Source organism: Diachasma alloeum, unplaced genomic scaffold (assembly GCF_001412515.2).
Source record: "Diachasma alloeum isolate Michigan unplaced genomic scaffold, Dall2.0 Dall_scaffold_00597, whole genome shotgun sequence".
NCBI lineage: Eukaryota > Metazoa > Arthropoda > Insecta > Hymenoptera > Braconidae > Diachasma > Diachasma alloeum.
Window position 1 is genome coordinate 163,909 of NW_021680729.1, and position 25,094 is coordinate 189,002.

A 25,094-nucleotide genomic window follows, 5' to 3' on the forward strand; every position below is an offset into this window, starting at 1 on the left:
CTGAAAATTGTGGACATTCGGACAATCATGTTTCTGAATTTTTTGAGAATGGAAAATTCAATTAAATATGATGTCCAATTTTCCAATTTTCAAGATGAAAACATTCAGGAATGATTCCACCTCAAATTGAATTTAAATGCGTGCACCTGAATTTTAATAATTTCTCCCAATTTTTACTGAATAGTTGAACTGGAACTTAATCCTATTTTCATGAAATTCTGAGAATAATAGAATATACGTATGCAAGTGGAAAAAATCATAGAATTTAACATTTTACCGAACATTTAATGAAATTCCAAAGTTTTCGGCTGCAGACCAACGAGACTTTTCAAATGAAACCTAAATGTTGAGTACTAGATAACACTGACTTCTCAACTCATTGAAAATTCAAGAATAAATTTATTAGAATTTTCCTGATCTCCGGAATAATTAAACTGAAATTCAAAATTCGACTGCTCTATCAAATTCTTAATTTTCAATTACAAAATTGAAGTAGAACTCTAACATGATAAAAAATTCTAAAAAGTACCCCAGAAATTTCACGCAAAAACATCCAACAGTCTTAGAAATTTTTTGAAATTTCATAGAAAATATGATAGTCATTCTCATGAGATTGACATTGAATCGTATTTAGGGGAAAAATGGTTATGAAATTTCAAGTTTTAGGTAGAATTCAATTAAATTCATGAGTTTCCAGTGGAAGTGACAAAGAAATTTAACAACTTAGTTGAATTTTCAATTTTTCCCTGAATTTTCACCCAATAATTGAACTCAAAAATCAAGTATTGTATTGATTTCCAGACCACTTGAACAGAAAATCAACGGAATATTTCCCTTTTCAATAACAAAATTCCCTGAAATTTCAGTGTAACATCAACACGACAAAAATCTCCTCAATGTGCCCAGAAAGCTCAGACGAAAATTTTCAACGATAAAATTAATTTCGAAATATCTCGAGCCGTGTCTCTCGTTTCAATTCTCCCAATCCTCTTGCATTGAGTCACATCAAACATTTCAATGAAGACCCCACCAGAAATATCACCAATGTCTGCAAAACGACGTAAACTATCTAAAAAGCCCCCATCCTCCAGCGATCGAGTGTAACCCCATGCACAAGAGGGAGACAGAGCGAATACGAATGCAGGAGAAGAACATAATGTTTCCCACAGCGCGCGGAGTTGTATATTTTACGATATGGCGAGCAATTTGACATCTCGCACGAGACATAATTCACCCTCTCACCCACACTCCGCCGTTCCAGCAACACATCCACACGTGTACATCATATTTGAGACGCACACACACCGGCAAAAACATGATAGAAAAAAAAAAAAGTGAACCACACACTCGTCGTCATTGGTTGAATGAGTGTGGGTGTAAAATGTATAGAGGGACAAGAGAGTGGATAGAATGAGAGATAAAAAAAATACGCAAAGGGTTGGCAGCATATTCTGGATGTATAGTAGTCCCGTGTGTGCGTTCGAGCGCATCGAAACCATTAGAGGGCAGAGCTTGGGCCTCTTCGTAAATATAACGGACGGTCCACGTTCCCGCGCCCGGTTTTGTTTATCTGTTTTTTTTCTTTCATTTTTATTTTTGTTCTTGTCTCAAGTATCTTTTTATTATTCCCGGGGTCCTTTCTTTTTGCAAACTGATTCATTTCTGGGCACTGCAGTTCGCGGGCCATATTCTTTTTATTTCAACCCTGATACGCCGTTGGCGTGCTTAGGCACCGTTTCACGGTGCAATTTTATTTATTGGAATTTTACGAAACGACCGAGTCGAATATATTCTTCCTCTCGGATTTTTTCTCGATGGGGAGATCGTTTGTCCCTCATCGCTCATTTTAATCGAGTGTAATTAGCGGAGGGGGAGGGGTGGGAGGAGATCATTAAACGGAAGCGATGGTGATTCGATTGTGTATTTTGGGGATTTGCAGGGTTTTTTAAATTGTTGAGACGATTTTTGTTGAGTTGACTTGTTCTGTTAGTTATGAAGATCATTTTTCAATCAGAATTATTTATAATGAAGAGTAAAACCATTATTTTCGACAGAAATGTGGGAAGTGTTAATTTTTTGGAAATTTTAACGTGTTCTATTTCTTTTTAATTAACGTAAAAAATATTTCCATTATTTTTCTCAACAGTGCATTCGTCTACACAAATTTCCTTGGTATTTGCTTTTGGAATAACTGATTAAAAGAATTCTATATTGAACGAAATGTTTAATATAGCATGATTCCAAAACAAATTATTATGAAACATTTTTTTTTCTCAATTTCAGCTATAGACATGAAATTGCCGTTTTCCACTCATCAAAATACATTCAGCTACATAAATAAGCTCGATATTTTCTCTTGGAATCACAGATAAAATGAATTTTACACTCAACAAGATGTTTAATACAGAATAATTCAAAGAAAAAATATTAAGAAACATTTTTCCTACTCAATTTTAACTCTAGACATAGAATTCCCGTTTTCCACTCATCAAAAATTGCATAAAAAAGTATTTCCACTATTTTCAAAATATAATATTTTCCAGAATTAAACGAGTGCCCCCACAGTCGCATGAATAGTGAATAAAGAAATTATTTTCAGCAAAAATATTGAAAAGGATTAATGTCCTTTAATTTTGCCTACATAAAAAAATATTTCCATTATCTTTCTCAGTAGTACATTCCTCTACACAAATTTTCTCAACATTTCCTCTGACAATCACAAATAAAAAGAATGTTACACTCACCAAAATTCAAAAAAAAAATATTAAGAAACTTTTCAGTAGCGAAGTGGTAAAACGGTTTAAGCCGACTTATCTCCCAGTTGAGTTTTTGAGCAATATTTCCGAATCTAAGGGAGATAGCGAAATTTTCATAATGACATTTGTTGTAGGTCTCAATCGGCTCTACAAAAAAGGTCATAACAAAAATTTTGCTATCTCCCTTAGGTTCCGAGATATTTATTGAAAACTGGTCAATAGTCAAAATTGACTTGTACCCTTTTACCACTTCGCTACTGATTTTTCTCTTCAAATTTTAGTTTTACTCTAAACTAGTAGTTATCGTTTTCCGCTCATTGAAAATTGCATAAAAAATTCCATAAAGAATTCCCACTATTTTCAAAAAAATAATATTTCCCATAATTAAACGAGTGACCGTTGTTTACGATTCTGCATATCAAACCGGCCCCCCACATTCGCATTAAATTCTCCACGCAGTGTTGGCAGTATACCCTGTAAACCCCTGCAATCTACGAGTCATTTCCCTCTCCCCTAAATCCAAAACCCCATTCGGCAGCCATCGGTTGGCAACCGTCTCCCATTTTTCTCAAAAAAATCCAACATTCAGGAGAATGTCCACAAACCCATTGAGCTCCAATGGCCCGAGCAGTTGAAGGCTGGTTCGACGATGTCCACTTGATAATTCACGATAACGACGCCTAATACAGATAATTATCTAATACCTGCCGCCGAGTATCATTCCGTAAATATTTACAGGGCAATTCTTCCCCGTACGCTGAGAAAACAACTGTTACATTTACGATCCCAGAAGTAATCGTTAAATTGTAGGACAAGAGGCACTCGACATATATCAAAAAATATCCCACGCGCGCTCGTACGAGCATAAAAACTTGTGTATCATTTCATTAATTGGTGGTAGATTTAATTGGATTCTCCCGCTCACGAGATACAACCAGAATGATTCGAATTTTTTGAATTCTCGTTCTGAGAGTTGACCTGGGTGTGGAGAGCTGGGTCAGACATTTGATTTCATTATATTTTTTTCCCAACCTATCGTTCGAGGTATTTCAACGTCCTTCTGTGTTGCAGATAGGGAAGTGGACTAATTCCGATACAAAACAGGAGTTGGGAAAAAGGCTTGAGGCAAAAAAGGGGATATCGTGTTACGAAATTAAATTACAATGAGATTGTGAATAGGGGCCCGAATGTGTCAGCCTGATGACTTTGACGGGGCATGTTACAACCCGTTAGTCAGATCCCACAGGAGAGGCCTCTCGCATTCCTCGAGTTGAAATTCGAGGGGAATAAAAATTGTAAAAAATCGACTTTCTGATAAAAACGATTTTGGAATAATTTAAGGATATTCAAGTACTTTGGATATTTTTTCTACAGGGAAATGCTTTTCTACTTTTGTGGTCGAATATCAGAGCTTTCGTTTGAGCCCTGTTTGATCCCAAATTTCTGGATATTTTACAATGACTGGAAGAGGGCGTGCGCTTCTCTTTTGCTTTTTGCGTTCTTTTTTGTTTTTGGGGATGTATTATGTACTATCGACATATATACCATCCCATACATTTTTTTTACAGTACAGCACAGTATTATATTTTTTTATCGTTAAAAAAATGGAGTATAAAATATATGTGTATAGTATATATAGTATATGTAGTATTTATTATATAATATACACATATATACTATTGTACATATATTTTTTTACAGAACTATATATTTTTTTATTACAGTAAGAAATTAATTTCTTTTTTACAATTACTGTTAATAAAAGATTGCACTACATAAACAAATATATAGACATCATATTTCATTACTTGATAAGCGGAATAGAGGCTTCAAAAATCGTTACACTGGATTTTTTAAAGTGGAATCTATTGATCCGAAAAAAATTAGAAAGTTTACTTTTGGAGAAAGTCTGATGAAATAATTTAAAAATTATCATTTTCGAAAATTCCGAGCATTTTCTATAAATAAAAATCATTTCAGGATCATAATAAATTTTTTCATATAGAAAATTTTACCAAAAATGGATTTCATGCAAAAAAAAAATAAGGTTTACGAAAATTTAAACAATTTCAATTATTAATTTATAAACAACGAATGTTTTAAAAAATAATCATTCCGTGCAAAATATAATTCTAATGATTGATTTTATCGTATTCTTTTTTCAAATTTTTCTCACGCAATTTAATTAACAAATTTGATGTTTGAAAATAGTTGAATCTATAGTGTGGTCTGTACTAAACTGTAAAAGCTACTTGGATATCCTTAAATAGAGTTTCCTCGGCAGTTCTTCCCTGGGAATCCCAGCAAAACTCCGTACACCAATGCACGAATGAGGGAAGAGGAGGACCGAAAAGAGCGGCCCAGCATTCCACTGCTCGACCCGCGACCCCCGACCCTCGTTCCCTAAATCATCCAACGCTCGCAATTCCGTTTTTGTTTCCATCGCATTCGTAAAAATAGCGCACGATAATTTTCATCCAATTTTTATCAAAATTTTCGATCCTCGGGTTCTCATTGAATCGATTACGTTCCATTGTTGAGTCTCAGATAATTATTTGTGAATGAAATCCGATGTTTGGTTTGTAAACATTGGAGTAATATCGGGATAATCCGGGGATAAACACCCAGCGAAATGGAAAATAAACTGTCTGGGACTACGAAAACTATTTATTTATCATTCTAATGTTATTTTGGTTTATCCGCTGAGATCTTCTGCTGTTGGATGTTTTGAAATTCAAGTGGCAGGTGCATTTGAATTCTCAGTGTTGTAAATTTCAATTCACTTGCAGTTTTAAAATTTAATGAATGAGAAATGTCAAAATCAAGGAATTTTTTCACTGAATAAAAATTAGGGATCAATTCCTAAACATCAGGAATATATTCCTCAAAATTAAAATTGTTTAACGCACTGGGAAAAATAATTGCCAGCATTTTTAAATTTTCAATAATTTTCAGTGCCACGTGGGCTTGAATTCCACATGAATGATTTGTTGTTAAAAATTCCAAAAGATTTTTACATGATCGTCCCATTTTTTCGTAAACGTCAGATTTAACTGAATTTTTCACGGATTCAAAATATAAAAAAAACGTTGTTTGATTTTTAAAATTTTCATTGTCATGTGAGTTTGAAAATTCTAATTCCTCTGAATCCTCCAGAATTTACCTGACTTTTCAGTACAAAAATGTATAGAAATTAAAGTAAATGAGTCGTTATTAAAAATTTCGCTATTATTTACTTGAAATTTCAGTAGTAATTTTCAAACAGTGTTCCCGACATTTCCAAGAAAAAAAGTTGCCTGCATGTAATAGTTCCCTGCATCGTTGTTAGAAACTTCAAAAGATTTTTAAATGAACATCCCATTTTTAACATCACATTTGGCTGAATTTTCTATGGATTCAAAATGAAAAAAAGTTGTCTGATTTTCAATACATTTATTATCATGTGAATTTGAAAATTCGAATTCCTCTAAATCCTCCAGAATTTCCCTGACTTTTCAGTACAAAAATGTGTAGAAATTAAACTAAATAAGTCGCTACTAAAAATTTCCCCATTATTTATTTCAAATTCCAGCAGTAATTTTCAACCAGTGTCCCCGCCATTTCCAACGCAGCCCCAGAAACCCCTGAATGACTCCCAGCCCACATGCACAATTCACGCATCCACGACTGTTGGTGTATTCCCCACAGGCATTTAAAAGTTCCAAGAAAGTATACTATTACAGCAACTCGATATTTTCTCGATGATCGTCATTGTCCTCCTCGCCATGCCCCCTAAAGTAGAAATCCACAGATACAGCTACTGTGTTTAGATCCCGAGGAAGTCCAGAATGATTTACCCCGTCTTCGGTTACCCATTCTCATCGTCAATCTCCCCATAAAGACCAGAAACTAGAAGGTAGGAGGAAACAGTTCCAAACAGTCCCAAATAAACACTCTCTCATTTTTCGATTCAAAAATAAAATTCTGGTTTCAATCAGATCCCAAGCCGGAGAAATTCCAGCGAAACAATTCAAACCAAACGCTCAGAGCACGCATAAAAATCGTTAGAGGCCTGGTAAATGCTGGTGAACTTCCCCCCACGCGTCTCTGAGATTATTTTCTCAGCTGGCTCGGCCCGAGAGAAGCCAATCTCGTGAATGAGACGTGAGACAATTAAGACCCGTCTAGCTATGTTTTCACAGAAGCCCGATGACGTGTAGTTGTCACGTCAATGTCAATCCAAACGCATCCGACCTAACCTACAAATCCAAATAATCGCGGAAGGCATCCCTAACCTCATTTCGGGCCACCTGGAAGACGATAAGGCTGCATTAATCCTCCTTGAGGGTGTCCTTATAGCCTTTCTCGTCTGCAGGAGGGAAAATTTCAACAAAAATTCACCTTTAACCTCTTGTAATTGGGTTGCAGACAGGAATTTTTACCGAAACTCTAGTAGAAATGCCCAAATTTTAAGTAAAATTTCCACAAACAACATTGTAATTCTTAGCAACGTTATTTACATTATTTACGAAAGTTTTTGTGAAAAATTCGGGCGCGAGGCGTCATTCTTTCCTTCGATGGACACGAAAAGAAATCTCCACAGAAAACGACATTTATACAAAAATTTACAGATAAATTCTAGTAATCGTAAGGCTTGTAGGAATTTTTATCGAAATTAGCAAGAAAAGGAATTAATTAAGTAAAAAAGTCAATATTTCAGGTAGAATTCTAGTCAAAATTCCTGTTGCTACCAGATTATTAAAATTGAGGGGCAATTTCTTCCTTTAAAGAAAAGCTTCATTAAATCTCTTTCGTTTTTCTACAAAAATTTATCCTTAAATTCGAATAATCGCGTTCCTACAATTTCAGAACATTTTTTTTCATTTTCTCCTTCAACTAATCTTTCATTTCTCGTCGGCCCGTAAAACATCAAAGTTGGACGGCCAAAAACATAGAATAGAATAGAATTTTATTTCTCGTAAGGGTTAGAATAACGTAATTGTATAAATGTACCACTCAAAGGAGGGCTCATTCGATCCTCTGGGCAAAAAGGCCAGAACAAGAGATAATTTTCCCCCATAATTTTTCGTGCGCAGCACCTAAAAGTCTACTGATATCTCAACTTGGAGAATCAGTAGTTTAATTGCGACCCTAGGGATATTATTGGCAGTTTAGTGGGCGGCAACGCATCTCTCTTCCCGTTAGAGAGCGTAAATATGAACGAGAGAGATGAGGAGTGGTAGCGCTGAAGCGCGCCCCGAGGCTAAGCGGCATTTTGCAACAAATCTCCACTTGTCTAAATCAGTTTCAAGTGAGATAAGTGTTTTAGCCCCCGAGGCCCTTAAAAACTCCCACGTACCCCGCGATGGAAGATTGAGTTGGTCGTTGTGATGAACTGGCGTGATGAGCAAATGGTGCCGTCGGACCGCGCCGCACTCGAGCCACCTAACCTCAACGCCCTCCATCCCTCATTCACCTCGTAATTAACGAATTTATCAATTCAACTTTGATGAATTCACTCGTTCGGTCACGGAGAAAGGAGTAGGCGCAAAAATTACAAAAGAAGTCAAGTACACTGATAGAACGGATTAGTTATTGTTAACGAATGGATTTTGGTTAGAGGTTAGGGTCTATTCGGTCCCACCAAATGTTCATTCGTTAATAGTTAACGAATGTACATTTGAGGAGCCTTGTTTGACTTGACTTTCCCCATTCAACTGAACCATTCGTTAACTATTAACGAATATTCATTTGGTCATATTCAACTCTACCATTCGTTAATAGTTAACGAATCTCGTTTGAAATAAATGATTCATTTTATCAGTGTAATTGCGGAGCGGAATCCATTTCTAGGTATTTTTTACTCTATGGGGGCCAAAAGCGAGAAGAATAGGGAATATTTCGCCGCTGACTCGGAAAAATTTACTAAACGATTTATTCTAATCAAAAAATATCCCATGGGCGTAAATAATTGCTCAATATTGCGTGATAGTTCACATATGTGTGAGAATTTTTTTTAGTTGCCTGATTTTTCATGATTTTCAGTAATTTTCATTGTCGTATGAAGCTGAGAAATCAAATTTTATTGAATATTCAAGAACATTCACTGATTTATCAATAATGAGATCAATGGAAATTCCATGTGCACGGAAAAAAATATACTTGAATTGAGTATATTTGAATCAAGTATATTTTATACTCGAATCAAGAATAATATACTTGAATGAAGTATATTTTGTACTCAATTCAAGTATATTTTTTTCCCTATAAATTATTCGTTGTTAAAAATTTCAAGATGTTTTACTTCAAATTTCACCTGGATCCCCCTTAAATAATCACTACTCTTCTCTCAGCATTGAACAAATTACTTTCCACCCTTGAAATGATGAGAAACTCGACGGAAAACCGTAGGCCTGATATCCAGCATGGCGGCAGGATCGCGTGCGCCTACACTGCACACATGAAATCGCAAGAAACATATCCCCATCTCAAGCCGAATGATAATTACGTACTCGTTGAAAGACTGAAAATAACAACTGATTGCTGATAAATTATGCATCATGTTTAAAACTTCTCTCTTCACCGTGAAAAAAAAATTATTGCAAAATTTTAATTAAACTCAAACGTGACAAAAATAAATGATGCACTCGTGGAGTGAATAAGCATCATTAAAAAAAGAGGGGGGGAAAAAATTCTCGAGAAACGAGTTGGTACATGGCAGTGCGTAAGTAACCATTTACGTTGACTGTCGGCCCCCTCGGGTTTTTATCTCAGGGGTAGGCTTGTCCCCCCCTTAGACAACAAGCCCCTGGCCTACTTAACGCTTATTCCAACACCCCTCGAAAGACTCATCCCGTATCATCCCCCTATTCTTTCACGAGGAGATCCCCCTTGGAACTCGAGCCTCGACCAATGAGAGACAACTGGCTAAGGGGGAATCCCATTGTCATTTTCTCACTAACCAATGGTGATTGCGCGTGCGCGCACATGCCGATCAACAGAGGTACACAAATGAATAATACGGATGGGGGATGCTGATGCCGCTTCCATGACGCTTTTTAACGCGTATCAATTTTAAGGACTAATGGGGTATGTCCTCAGGCGCATCTGGGCATGATGGGGTTTTTCGCGGGGATCGATAAGCAAATTCATGGATTTCAATGTTTTTTAGGCGGTGATGAGCGTATTGTTTGATATTGTGATGCGAAGTCATGATTTAGGGGGGAGTCTGTTCATTTTTTAGTGGTGTTGACAGTATTTAGTCAATTCATGAAGGAATATTTTAGGTGAAAGTTCCGAATGGGGTTAAATTTTGAAGAATGTTGAATATGTTGTAAATTGATGAATTTTAGGAGAATGTACACTACTTTTTAAACATTAGTGGTTTGTTAATAATAATTTCAAAGTATTAGCGATGCAAAATTCTTGTTGTTCATTAGAAATTTTCCATCAACTATTGCAGGAAATAAAAATTAGTTTTTAAGGACACAAGTGACATTGAAAAGCTGATCGATTTTTCAAATGCATTCTGTGTTTTTCACCTGAATGCACTCTTGCAAAAGTCATCATTCAGTGCACTCAGTGAATAAATAAAATAACCGAGAAGACCCTTGAAATTGATAATAATCAAAAGGGAATAGATTCTGCTCAATTTATTGCAGGTTTTTCTCAAATATTAATGATTCTAAAATTTCATCAATGCCATATTATCATCAAACCGTAATCCAATATTTTTATTTTCCAATGTCCCTCCAATATTCACAAATTAAATCTACATTAATCCCAATTATTCAAACGCCGAGCATTCATTTTCATTAAACTCATATAAAAAAATTGCTAGCTGAATAAAAAAGACATTAAAAAATCATGAGAATGCAAAAATAATTCCGTAATTGGGATTAGGAAATTTCCATAGAATGGCCGGCAAATACTGAATTTGTCTATAAAAATGGAACATTTTCCTGTGCATAACAATTGTCAATGAAATCATATAAAACTATTGCTAGCTGAATAAAAAAGACATAAAAAATCGTGAGAATGCAAAAATAATTCAGTAATAGGAATTACCAAATTTCCAAAGAATGCCCGGCAAATGTTGAATTCTTCCGTAAAAATAGAACAGTCTCCCTTGCGCATAACAATGTTCAATAAACTCGTATAAAAATTACTAGCCAAATAAAAAAGACACTAAAAAATCCCAAGAATGCCAAAATATAATGATTAAACGACGTCTTAAAATGTCATAAGTCCCGTTGGATGTCAACGTCAATTTCCTCTCCATTTGCATCATCCATTGTTTTCCCAAATGAGCTCCCCATTAATCCCACTTATTCAAACGACTATGATCACAAATTTGTATTAAACTCCAATAACAATAATTTCCAATGGCATCCCTTTAACTCAGCTCGCATGCACGACCTAAAATTCCGATCCTTATCCACACCGAATACGTACAGAGTACAAGCAAATATTTGGGTTTGCTTGTACACCCGGTGATTCCCAACGACAATGCGCGTGTACGTTCAGCAAAACGCGTTTATACATTCCACCTCTCCCTCATCCAAGGGCTCTGCAGGCACACCCATAAACCCCGTTCCCCGGACTATAATACACCCGAGGTCCCATGGAATACAATATGAATCTCGTATATGAGCCACACAGGGCAATATGCGACTTCAAACACTGTCGACGAATCGAGACAAAGGGTAGTACTTCATAAAAGACGGAGTTGAAGTGCAAAAACTGCCTCCCCACCCCTCGAAATTGTTTTCGAAAAATGCCAATTTATTTCGACGCCTTCGAATGAAATTAGAAAGCCCAAAATAAACAACAACAAATAAAAATAGAGGAGGGGCGCGTCATTCCCATTCGCTTTATAATTTTTTTTTAAGGGGAGACTACTATGAGTTTTAAAAGCCGTGGGTTATTGGAGTGAGACTTTTAATACGTTGAAGATTGATTATATAGATCTGAAAACGAATAATTAGTGCAAAAAAAAATTTTTTATTGTTCGTTTGCCCGAAAACGCTTAAAATGCTAAAAACAGTGCAAAAGATTTTTTTTCCTCAAAATTTTCGGAAAAATGGGTGGAACAACAATTACGAGCCAGTTTTTTGGAATTCAACTCCTACACAGCTCATTTCTGTTTTTTTCATATAAAAAAATTCACTATTTGTGTAAAAAAATACAAAAAAGCAAATTTAGCCATGCAAGAGGCGCATTAAAGAAAAACTAGCTCGTAATTGTTATTCCACATATTTTTCCGAAATTTTTGAAAAAAAAAATCCTTCGTAGCTCAAAAATTGGAGGCCCAGGACTGTTTTTGGCATTTTAAGCGTTTTCGGGCAAAGAAACAATAAAAAAAATTTTTTTGCACCAATTATTCGTTTTCAGATCTACATAATCGATCTTCAACGTATGAAAAGTCTCACTCCAATAACCCACGACTTTTAAAACTGATAGTAGTCTCCCCTTAACCCAAAGAGAAAATGGAGAATGCTCCGTTTTATTCAGCTCTGTTCTGAGCGTCATAAATACACGTGTGATTGCATCCCCATGATTATTTACAGGGTAGTTGGGGCGTTAGAATTGGTATACGGAGTGCTCCTCGCACCGGAGAAAATGAAACTGAAATTTAATCACCCATGATATATAGCCCACGTGAAAGCCCAGAGCGTCATACACACATTATCTCACTCCCTTGAGCCAAAATCCCGAGTAATCTATCTCTCTTTTGTACACGTGGCGGAAGTTACGAGCCGGAATGATTACGATCCTCATGCACTCGTTAATTAATCCAGCTTGCATTTGCATGGCAGTTATAACTCGGCGATATTCCGGAGGTGAGTCTAGTTTCACTGAGTTATAACTGCATGTGACATGTACCCTCCGAGTCTTACCACAAATATCATCCTCGGATAAAATGGGAGAAGGTAAAAACTAACAAATTGGGAACAAGAAAAATGACGTAAGGAATGGGCGTTGGTGAATAGAGTGAAATAAATTAACTGTATTTCGAGGGAAGCTGTGGAATTCGATGTGGAAATTCCACTGGGATCTCGATGGAGAATCAGGATGGATGAGGACGCGAGGGGAGGAGAGAGAGAGGGGAGACGCCAGGCGTCGGGGCCCGTCGGACCGATCGACTACAAACCCGCTCGCTTACCTATGTCCTATAAACGTTATGGTAATGTTGAATCCCAACGATTCCCACTCCAGACATAAAGAGCCACGATATATGGTCTGGTAATTTCTTAATTGCGAGCCCACGAAAATTCTTGTCATCGTAAAGAGACGCGAGATTATATTGGGAGCCACGAGGCGCCAGTCTACTAGTGGGGGTAATAATTCTTTTAAATATTCCATGAATTCTCGTTAATCTTCGCATCGGGGGTATCACAATGCTGAGGTGAAATTACTCTTGAGGTTTGGGGGGTAAAATGGGGATGTTTTAGTGAGTTGGCTGGAGGCGATTTTTTGAATTTTTTGGGCAATGTTGGAGGCAAAGTTTTTATTGTCACATAAACCTGAGAAATCAAATTTCATTTAATATTCAAGAAAATTGAGTGATTCATCAATAACAAGGTCAATGGAAATTCTATGTAAATAATTCATTGTTAAAAATTTCAAGAGTCATTTTCTAACAGTGTATTTTCGAATCACGAAATTTCGAGTCGAAATCTTGAAATTTTTTACAGCATCTCATTCAGATGAAATTTTTGATTGAAGATCCAATTGAATGTGATGTTTAATCCTCTAGGGAAATTAATTTTAATTTATGAGAATTATTCAATTATAAACGTACTCCACTCAATTTTTCATTCGCTAAGAAAAATAACTTTCCAATTTCAAGTAAAAATCTTGTAATTTCCAAAAACGACTCATTTGCCTGAAATTTCCACATATTTTGCCGCATAAACTCGAAAATTCAATTGAATTTCCTTAATTTCATCAACGAGCTTGAGAATTTCAGCTGTCACCTGCACCAATAGCACGAAAAAATAAATTTCCGAACGTAGAAAAGTTTTTCACTCGGTTCACTTAAAAACCCCAAAATTTTAAAAATTTCTAAATTAAAAAAAAATCAACAATATCCCTGTAAACAACAGAATGAAATCTCAATAACCGCTAATGCCCACCCCCCGAAGAATCCCGAATTGAATTAAAGCGGAGGCGTTGATGTATCACGATGAAAAATTGGCCCAACTCCGCTGATAATCACGAAGGGTATCCCCTTACACCGGCAAGTGGATCACAACCTCACGGAGTGATTTGAGATTGGCAATCTCGATTACACAAGGGTATCGAGTGTATAATACCCCCGGGTAAAGTAATAGCTCGACTTCTCGGAACAAGAGTACAGGTAACATTGGGGTACAGCCGAAAGGGGGCGGGTCTCCGTAGTCCCTCGCCCCGACACATTCATAACTTTCCAATTTTCCTCGATCGATGAATCAAAATGCGCGCCAACCCCACCATAAATACCTCAAGAGCAAGAATATGTCATGCCCCAAAACAATGTGGGAATGTTAAGCAATAAATTACTTACAAAAGTGAAGAGGTTGAACGATAACTTGAGTTCACCTTACTTCACTCATTGTTTTACTAAATCATCGTTCACGTGCAACACTGTTTACCAGTGTCATAACGTGCCACGCTTAATTACTATATAAGCTGGACTCACGAATATTCGGGAGTTCAATCGTTAACGTAAATCAAGCTTAATACTTATTTAGTATCATCTTTGTAATTTCTACATAATTATCCCGTCTGTATAATTATGAGTTAGTTTAAATAAATCAACACCTCTTTTCTCACCAAGTAAAATACCGGATTCTACTATCTACACTGATAGACTGATTTATTTATTCCAAACGAGGTTCGTTAACTATTAACGAATGGTAGAGTTGAATATGACCAAATGAATATTCGTTAATAGTTAACGTATGGTTCACTTGAAAAGTGAAAATCCAGTTGAACAAGGCTCCTCAAATGTGCATTTGTTAACTATTAAAGAATGAGCATTTGGTGAGATCGAATAGACACTCGTCTCCACACTGATAGAATGATTCATTTATTCCAAACGAGATTCGTTAACTATTAACGAATGGTAGAGTTGAATATGACTAAATGAATATTCGTTAACTATTANTATTCCAAACGAGATTCGTTAACTATTAACGAATGGTAGAGTTGAATATGACCAAATGAATATTCGTCAACAGTTAACGAATGGTTCACTCGAATGGCGAAAGTCAAGTCAAACAAGACTCCTCAAATATACATTCGTTAACTATTAACGAATGAACATTTGGTGAGACCGAATAGACCTTAACCTCCAACCAAAACCCATTCGTTAACAATAACTAATCCGTTCTATCAGTGCAACCAAATCCATTGGTTAACGATAACTAATCCGTTCTATCAGTGTACCCACTGTGCGGAGATTTATCTCGAAATAGCAGAACCCAGGGACTCATCCCTAACAAATAAATGAATAAAACAAAGAACGAAGCTCACCAGTATGCGTTCTCTTGTGAATCTTGAGATTCTCCGATCTCGCAAAGACCTTTCCACACCCAGGAAACGGACATGGAAACGGTTTTTCCCCGGTATGCACCCTGATGTGATTGACGAGCTTGTACTTGGCCTTGAATGCTCTACCATTTCTCGAGCATCCCTGCCAGAAGCACGCGTGCGTAGTGCACTCTGGTCCACCCACGTGTTCAACAGTGAGATGTGTGACGATATCGTGAAGTGAATTGAATAGTTTACCGCACAATTTACGCCCGGGGCCGGGACTGTCCTGATCCACCCACATGCACGACATCTCCTGTCTCTGCGAGCTGCCGCCAGTTCTCATGTACCTGAGAAATGCCCCGTGCGGATGATGACTGGGATGACTGACCGCTGGATGCTGCTGATGATGAATCGACGCTGGGGTTAAATGGGGCGCCCCGAGATACTGATGATGCGGTGGTAGTCTGGCGTCCTGGCCATAATGGCCGGGATAGTGGCCCGCCGCGGCCAGCGGGTGCTGTCCCGGGTGATGTGGAAATTGCTGCATTCCCGCTGTCGTGCCGTCATGATGAAGGGGTGTAAATAATCCCAGTCCACTCTCCGGCGTTGTCGGATTGGCTGTTGCGTTGAACTCGTGCTCACGGCGGAGGAGAAAATCACGCGCCGCGTAGGACGGATGGTGGCCCATGTGGTGGCCCATGTGCGGGGTCATGTGACTCGCCGGATGGGGATGATGGGGTGGAGGAGGGTAGCCCTGGGGATGGAAGTGGTGGTGCTGCTGGGATGGCGCTTCACCTGGCACCGGTTGCACACCCACGTTGGCGTCCATCGCCTCTGTGCCACCGGTTGGCGACAACTTTATCCCGAGATTCGCCAGGTGGTGCGGGTGGGAGGACACTGTGTCCAGAAATGTGTTCATCATCGTGGTGGATTTTTTAGGACTGGTTAGTCTCGGTTAATCCCATTTAATTTGCAAACGGTATTCCTGCACGCACTTCACTGCACTGCATGAGTCATTCACAATTATCAATATGGTTGGGGTTTAGCGGGAATCACTGGTAGTGTTTTAGTTCGATAATCACAATTTGGGGGGGAAAAACACCCTGGAAATAATGAGCACTTGAGGGGTTTTAACTGGTTTGTCAAGTGTCAGGGTTGACGGGGCAGCGGTGCATTGGGGGCTGAGGTGACGCTACGCTGTGGCTAGACTCGAAAAACCGAACGAACAGGTAGAAAATCCGTTGTGTTCCTTGCTGCGTTCACAGCGGGACTGAGGTGGCACCGGAGTTCGCACTGCGGGGCGACTCTACGGCGCTCAGGCGAATTCGTCGTGTCGCGGTTGTCCCCACTACGGGCGCTGCTATCCCCACCTTGGGGGACCGCGGGACCGCGGGGCGACGAATGGGGAGACAGCGGAGCAGATACCAGCGGGCGATTGGCGGGACGCGGACCATTGGGTGCTGGAGGGTGTTGGGGAACGCTTCTGATATGTCTCCGTATGTCCGGGGGCGGAATTCCGGGTAGCGCGCATGACGACACTACACCGCCCACCCACCGCCCCGCCGTGGGGCGGGAACACGGGTTATTTCGAAAATAAAAAGGTTTTTTGGGTTTCCGAGCGCACTTTCGGGGCTGGGGGAATCGGTTGTTACGAATGTTTTGATGGTTTTTTATTTGTGTAGGGGTGGGTGGGTGTTCACTGGGGGTTTCGGGTACGCGGAGAGAAATATTCGGTCATAATTAAACAAACTAGCGATACAAGTTTACAGAAACTTGCCGATTTATTGTGTCTCCAAAATAAAAAATTCTTGAACGTTCAACAATTTTTATGAAGCTGGTGGGTTATTTCTACGTTCCGTTCCGTGAAATTTCTCAATCGTTGGGGAAAAATTACGGAACGACTTGTTGTCCCCACAGCGGTGAGTCGTCAGACGGGGGTTAATTTTTACGGAATAAATAGGAGAATTTACGTGGCGGTTCGTACAATTTCAGTTCCGACTCACACTTTTAATCGAATTTTACTTCGCTCGTGGATTACGTTAATTACGAAAGGATTCGTTATTGTCAACAACTACATATTTTGAAATGACTATTTAAAAAATCCTAATGTTTAAAAAGTAGTGTAAATTCTTCCAAAATTCATCAATTCACAACATACTCAACATTCTTCAATATTTAACCCCTTTTGGAAAATTTTTACCTAAAATTTTCGTTCATGAGTTGTTTGAATCGACTTCCACTGCTCAAGTGAACCATTCGTTAACTATTAACAAATATTTACTGCGTCATATTCAACTCTACCATTCGTTACTATTTAACGAATCTCATTTGCAATAAATAAATCATTCTATCAGTGTAATTTTTCCGTTTTTTTCTGGTAATTTTTATTGAATTTTTCTCCCCGGTACGATAACTATCGATTTAATCTCGAAGACGCTGATCTACTTGTCGAATTAATCGCGTAACTCGCCCGTCAATTATCCGGATGAGCGGGATTACGATTTTTTTTCTCTTCGCTTGCTCGGGTGGACTTTGAGGATGATGATGGTGGTAATGATGGCTGGGATTTTCGGGAGACTAATGGATACTGCAATTTGGGAGAATAAATTTTGGGATTGCTCGGTGATTCATCAGGTAGATTTCAAGATGCCACGCTCGGGTGCTGATGCCAATGAGACACTGACCCATACCGATGGTGACAGGTATGAATACACCTCTGGACAATGCCTATATGGCTCGGTTTTGGGAATAACAGCAATTAATGGGTGTAATCCTGGCCACCAAGACACAGGTCATTGTCGGCCAATAAACCCATTGGCCCTTGGGGATTGACGGAATTGGATGTGACTCAGTGACCGAGACATTTGCGACAAAAACCCTTTATAAGGAAGGACGGTTATATTGAGGTCTTCACGAGAAATAAGTTGGCATAACTATTGGTCGTAAACTTTCGGTATTTTGGCGATTGGGGGAATATAACGCAGTGGTTCACCTCAATTTTTTAGCCGTGCGCGGGGAAGGAGCAGGCGAGAAATTCTGAGGTTTGACAGTGTCCGAAGAAAAGGGAATGGAGAAAAGTTTGATAAAAATTATCTAAAAATTTTTTTTTACATAATTTTACTGTACGAAAGTTCATTGGGGAGTGAAATGTAATTAATGAAAAAATAACTGTTTGTGGAGGATATTTTACAATTGGTTCGGTAAAAAAACACATCTATGGATGTAAAAATTATCCTCCTGTACACGGTTAATAATTTTCGTCTGAATTTTCGGTGTCAAATCCCGGAAATTTTTATTATTTTTAATTTCCACTGAAATTTCAGGAAATCTTGTCATTGAAAAATCAGATATTCCATTGATTTTGTGTTCGAATTGTCTGAAAATCAATAAAGTACTTGATTTTTCAGTTCAATTATTCCGTGAAAATTTGGAAATTCATTCACTATTCGTCGCGTGAAGTTAGTCGCTAAAAAAACGCGTTATTTTCGAATTCTTCAAACTCACAAATTATTCCGCGTCAATTGTTGATTTTCTCATGTGCATCATGCACGAAATTGATTAATTCTTCCTTCTCGGGTTTTCATTCGTCACGTACGTTGATGGATCTCAATAATTTCAATTTCTTCGTTGATTCAAACCCATTTTCTGGCTTAGATATAGTTTTTAAGTGTTAGAAAACTGGAAAAAATCTCCTGTTTCTTAGAAAATTTTAGGAAAATGTATTTTTTTCATTCACAAAAAATAAAGAAAATGACGGATCCCTATGAATTATTCACTTACAGTTAAATAACAGCATCATGATATTCAAAAAATTCTGCTTCAGTTTAGTTGTGTAAAATTACAAAAATTTGATAAATTTATAATTTTTTACAGCACATCAAATAAAATGCGATGGGTGAAAAAAAGGGAAACAAAACTCCCCATCAAATCATACGGATGCCCTAATTCCACAATCCTTACCCACAATAAACTAAATCAATTCAAATAACACTAAACAGATTTCCCAAACGATAATAAAGAAAAAACAGTGAATACTCATCATGTAAATTGCCCTAAAATTCACGGGATTACATAAAGATACTTTACCAAGATAACAAGCTCAGAGTCCAGGTGATCTTCAACGATCCAACGCCCTCTCTGCAACAATAAAAACAGAAAATCTTTTTTGAGTGCATTGTCACAGGATCCCGATGGTTTACACTAAAACTACTTTATACCTGCTTCAAACGTGTTCAAACAGTTGTTGAAAAGATCATGTCATGTATTCATTACTCCAGTGCTTGAAAAACCAAGGATAATTATACGTGAACCGAGGGCCCTTTCGTGAAGCATTATCAGGATAATCCTGATCGCAGTTTTTGAGTTAAGTCGAGTACTGGCACACCTTCCGCCCGAGTAGAATGACCACTGAAGGCAGAACAAACATCTTTCTTCGGTGTTTCTAATACTCAACACAGGTGCACCGAAGAGGGACTGAATTCCGGGAATTCCGCGTACCTGTAAATGAGATCCTTGTGGGTGTAATCTCCGATTGTGATCATCGGGAGAGAATAGAAGGTAGAACGCAGATTAATTCGGACAAGATAAGGGAAGATAGCAAATTGAGGGTCCGAGTCGTGTTTTTGGCTGATTGTGGGTGCTAAAAAGCATTGAGAAATGAATTGGCTAGTATCTTCATGGGGCTAATGATGCTTGTCGAACAACAGATCTGATCGACATTGGGGGACATCAGGTAGGGGACTGTCTCCACGAATTAAATAAAAAAAGTTTCAGTCCCCGAAAGGATGCGACTGTTCAGTGCAGTGGGTTTTCACAGGAGTGAATCCACTTGTGGCCTCAATTTACAACTGTTACATTCAATTTAAGGGCAATTGTGGCGAACACAACATTTAGCTTAGTTTGAACAAGATAAGAGAGAGAACTGAAGATAGCTAATCAGGGAATTCTAATCGCAATTTTGGCTGATTGGAGCTGCTAAACATAGTAGGAAATCACTTGGGACATTTGTTGCCTAAATTAAAAACTTTGGAATTGAGTTTGATGATGGAGACAAATATTTGGCTTAACTTGGACAAGATAAGAGACAAGATGCAGATAAACTCGTGTTTTTAAATCATTGTAATCATTAAAATACATTGATAAATGGATTGGCCAGTATCTTCATGGGGTTAATGACGCTTGTTGAACAACAGATCTGATCGACATTGGGCGACATCAGGTAGGCGACTGTCTCCACGAATTAAATAAAAAAAGTTTCAGTCCCCGAAAGGATGCGACTGTTCGGTGCGGTGGGTTTTCACAGGAGTGAATCCACTTGTGGCCTCAATTTACGACAGTTACATTCAATTTAAGGGCAATTGTGGCGAACACAACATTTAGCTTAGTTTGAACAAGATAAGAGAGGGAACTGAAGATAGCTAATCAGGGAATTCTAATCGCACACGCCTTTTAGACATTTTTCAGACACTACCAGAACGTCTCAATAAAATGAAAACTTACCTGAATTTCAATCATGAATTTAAATGTTTAGGCACATGCAGAGAAATTTCCAGTAAAGATTACGGAAGTCATAGCTCGCTCACAGATTACGGAATCGACTCAGAAAATTTGAGTGACGGTATCGTAATTTTTCACAGGAGATTCAGGTAAACATTACGGAACGCTCTGGAAAAATTTCGTGACCGTTTCGTAAAATTTCCTACAACTGCACCTGTTCATCTGAAATTTAGACATTCGTTGTTGCTAGTGGGTGTTAAAAACATTAGGAAATCACTTGTCCACTATCTTTATGGCGCTGACGATGCTTGTTGGACGAGGGACATTTGTGGTCTGAACGTAAAACTTAGACAAACGTTTGGCTTAATTTGGACAAGATACGAGACAAGATGGAGACAACCTCGTGCTTTTCGATAATTGTAATCATTAAAATACGTTGATAAATGGATTGGCTACTTCATGGGGCTAATGACGCTTGTTGAGCATCAGATCTAATCAATATCAGGAGCCTCAGGTAGGCGACTATCTCCAAAATTAAATAAAATAGTTTCAGTCTTCGAAAGGATGCGACTACTCCGCGCGGGGATTCACAGCAGTGAATGTGGCCTTGTGGCCTAAATTGACAGCTCACATTCAGTCTAAGTTCAATGCATTGTGCCTGATTGTGAGTGTCTTTTCGATAATCTATAATCCTTTATATGAATCGGCTCAGTCCAAAGAAACAAAGCTCAGTCCAAATTCACAACTGCAAAAACTAATGTCTGAATTTCAGACACTTTTGTAGACACTTTTGAGACATTAAAATGTGCCTGAATGAATGGAGGTATTTCAATTTCAGACACCAAGATGTCTGAAATTAAGAAACAGACATCAGTTTAAGACACAAGCGGTGTTTGAAATTTTCAGACATCAGTTAGATTTTCAGACACTTTTAAAGATTCAGATGTTTTTTGCCATCTGCTATCTTAAATTCAGATGGTTGTCAGACACCTAGTTTTTGCAGTGGATGAGTCAACTTTTCAGACATGAGAAATATCTTAAAAATTAATGTTTGAATGGCCTTTGCCGTCTGAATCAGGTGAGATATCTTAATAGTGAAATGTTTGAATCGCTCATAAATAACTGAATTTCAGGCACAGAAAATATCTGAAAATGAATACCTGAAATTTTTCAGACACAAAAAATGTCTACCATCATTTTCAGACAGAAACGGTGGTTGAAATTTTCAGACATTAGTCAGATTTTCAGACAATTTTGAAGATTCAGATGTTTTTTACCACCTGACATCTTAAATTCAGATAGCTGTCAGATACCTGGTTTTTGTAGTTGACTTCAGTTTAATACTGCATGCAAACAGTTCATTGCATTATGACGGAACAGTGTGAGCCACCAACCAGTAAAATCATGTCGGGGCCTCAGGAGGTGGTCATTGTCTTCCCTCCGGTCATTGCTCACCGGGTCGTCGTCATTACATTTAATTAATCATTAAAGCCGATGGACTCAAACCGAAACCATCAAAAAGTCAGCCCCATGCCATCAGCCGGAGAAATTGTTGATCATTAGAGGGACTTGCATCTCTGAATATCAATGTGATCCATGAAAAACCCATCAGTTCTCGCGAAATAATTTTCGTAATCAAATGCTGGAAACTCCAGTGGAATGCCACTTTGGTTTGTGAAACAGCAGTCGACGTTTCACCTTCTGTCATTCATCAGGGCACACATTAGCCGTAATTGCACGTCACTAGTCTGATGGGGGGAAAAAATTGAAGTTCCTCATGTAATCCAGAAGCATCAGCCCCAGCCAGGAGTTGACGATTATTCATTTGAAGTGCTTTTAATTTGTAAATGACCAACTTGTACCATTCATTTATTCGCACGTCACGAGTGGAAGATGCGTTTATCGCGTGAGCGATGGCCACTCACGGCAATTCTCCTCGGCTTGGAAAATGGCTGACGTGTGTTTTTGATTTTTCAGAGTGATTTTTTTTTCTCCCATTTTCTTGGACTCGTCATCAGGAGATCGACTCACCCGCGGCGAGAGCCTCTGTCTGATGTACTTATCTGGTAGAATGATTACTGGAAAAAATGGAGTTTTGCTTTTTTACGGGAGAGTGGGTTCGTTTTGAAGGTACCAAAGGGCCCACTGATTTATTGTATCAATAAATAATGGAGATGGGAATGAGAAATGAGTGTTTGGGGCCAGAGGGAACAAAGAGTGGACCGACTTGGGGGTTTTGGGTGGACACGCAAATGCTGGATTGGTTAGATTCGACGGCGAGATGCAGAGAACGGTGGGACATGGAGATCTTGTCTCTGAGTCATTAGGCGAATGACAATCGGTGTTGAGGGGCTGCGGGGGGCGGTCTTTGAGCTTTCGGGGGGACGCGGTGTCTTTGGGATCTGGTCCAGGTGGACGTGACCGAGATCAGGAGATTTTCGCTCTCTTTCAGTATCTGATTTTCGATTATTGGTAATTATCGGACTTGGAAGGCTTGATGAGTTCATTGGGGAGTTGATGACTTCTTTCATTGTTTTTTTGCTTCGAATTTTACCTCTAAATTATGTAAAATGGCAGGGAAGCTGAAGATATGATGCTTTTTGGGAATTTTTTTAAACCTTCATAGAAATGGGAGTAGAGTCGAAAGTAAAATTCTGAAATTTTGTCGCATAATTGGTATTACTTGGGAGCTTTTCTGGGGGAAGACATTTCTGAGATACAGCAATTTCTCAAAAATCTTTTGTCGCAGTATCTCGAAAACTACGCGATTGAATAGAATTTTTTCATGCCAAACATGCAGAGGTGCGCCAAAATGAAACATTTTCGTCGCAAAAATAGATTTAGTAGTTCAAAAAAATTGTCATTTCTAGCACTACTCCTTCGTTATTCGATAATCCCATACGTATTTTGCTCTTTGTTTAATTTTTGTTTTATGCGAAACAAGGGATAGTAGTTTTTTGTTTCGGCTGTATAATAATCACAGACAAGAAATGAACCCTAAATGAAACAATAATAATGATATGATAGCAATCTTGTAACTTAGGGATAAAATACTTGTTGTTAAATTTTCCTCTATATGAGATATTTTCATCCTGAATAGGCACCGTCTGGTGTGAATTATCCGCCTCTTGAGCCAAATATTTCGTTGCTGTCGAAAGCAGAACAATTATTCATGTTTGAGACTTTCAAAGTCGAACCAAACAAATTCTTTTTTGGCAATTTTCAACTAGCGATTTTGTTGGCCCAAACAAGACTTGTTTGACAACGTGTCTGGTTTTCTCTCAGTGTATAAGTTAAAAAATATCCAACAATGAAAAACTGTTTTGCTCAACATCTCCCAAACTGCTGGTCAGACTTAATTTTGTTAATACTCCTGTTGTTTTCAACAACTATATACTCTGAATCGTCGTTTGTGATTGTTTATAAATCAATGGTGAATGATACGAGAGCAGTAAACAATGATTTGTTATCTCCATCATTTTTTTCATTTTATCCTCTAACAGAGTCATAAATCTCGAAGACTGGTCGGTGGTCGTCAGCGAAGGATGAAAATAAAACGCACGGATCTTAGACGTCAGACTTTATTTCACATTGGCAAAAGAAATTACCACCGGTGAAAACAAAAACCTTTGAATTTACAACACCACAACAACTATCGTGCAATTCTTTAGAGTCAATTTATCATAAACGTAGTAAGAACAAATTTGAGAATCGCGTGATTCCGATCGATGATCTCCAACTCACCCTTTCTCCACTGGTCTGACCCACAATATAAATAAAAAATAAAGAGACGAGGTGGATGAAAAAATGGTCGTGTTTGTATAAATCATCGGTTCTTTATCCTTGTTTACCCTTGTGCCTTACGCGGATATATTTCATTGTCGCCCGTCTCCTCGGCCTATTCAGATTGAGAATGACCACAGGGCTACGTGTAATTTTTATTATCATATTCCCCGGATTTTTCATTTTCATCCTGCGGTCATGTTCCCTTCGTCGTTGTGTCGAGGTTTCTCTTTTTTCGGTTTAATTCTTCGGTTCTAATATTTTTGTCGGGCCGCTCTCTTGGAGATAGCCATCACATCCCTCTATCTCACCGCTGATCTGTGTACAACTTTTTATCTTTTGGTTTTGAGACGTTCATCATTTTTCTGTTGAGAAATGTTTTCAATAAATTCTTGTGAAAATTGAAACAAAATTATCATTCATCATCGAAAAAAACATTTGCGCCTAATCTTTGTATTTTTCTGTTTAGAATTTTTTTTTATGAATTCGAGTAAACATTGACCCAAAATTATTATGCATTACTGAAGAATAAATTGCCGCGAATTTTTGTATTTTTCATTT

General features: G+C 38.1%; 1 protein-coding gene across 1 annotated transcript in view; it reads right to left on the reverse strand.

The window, feature by feature from the left end:
- Positions 1-16,295, reverse strand: part of LOC107043536 (zinc finger protein ZIC 4) — a 29,370-nt gene extending 13,075 nt beyond the window's left edge. Inside the window, exon 1 of the mRNA XM_015265072.1 lies at positions 15,255-16,295. Coding sequence (XP_015120558.1) covers positions 15,255-16,176 — 922 coding nt within the window. The 5' untranslated portion in view covers positions 16,177-16,295. The remainder of the gene's footprint in view (positions 1-15,254) is intronic.
- Positions 16,296-25,094: the final 8,799 nt, after the last annotated feature.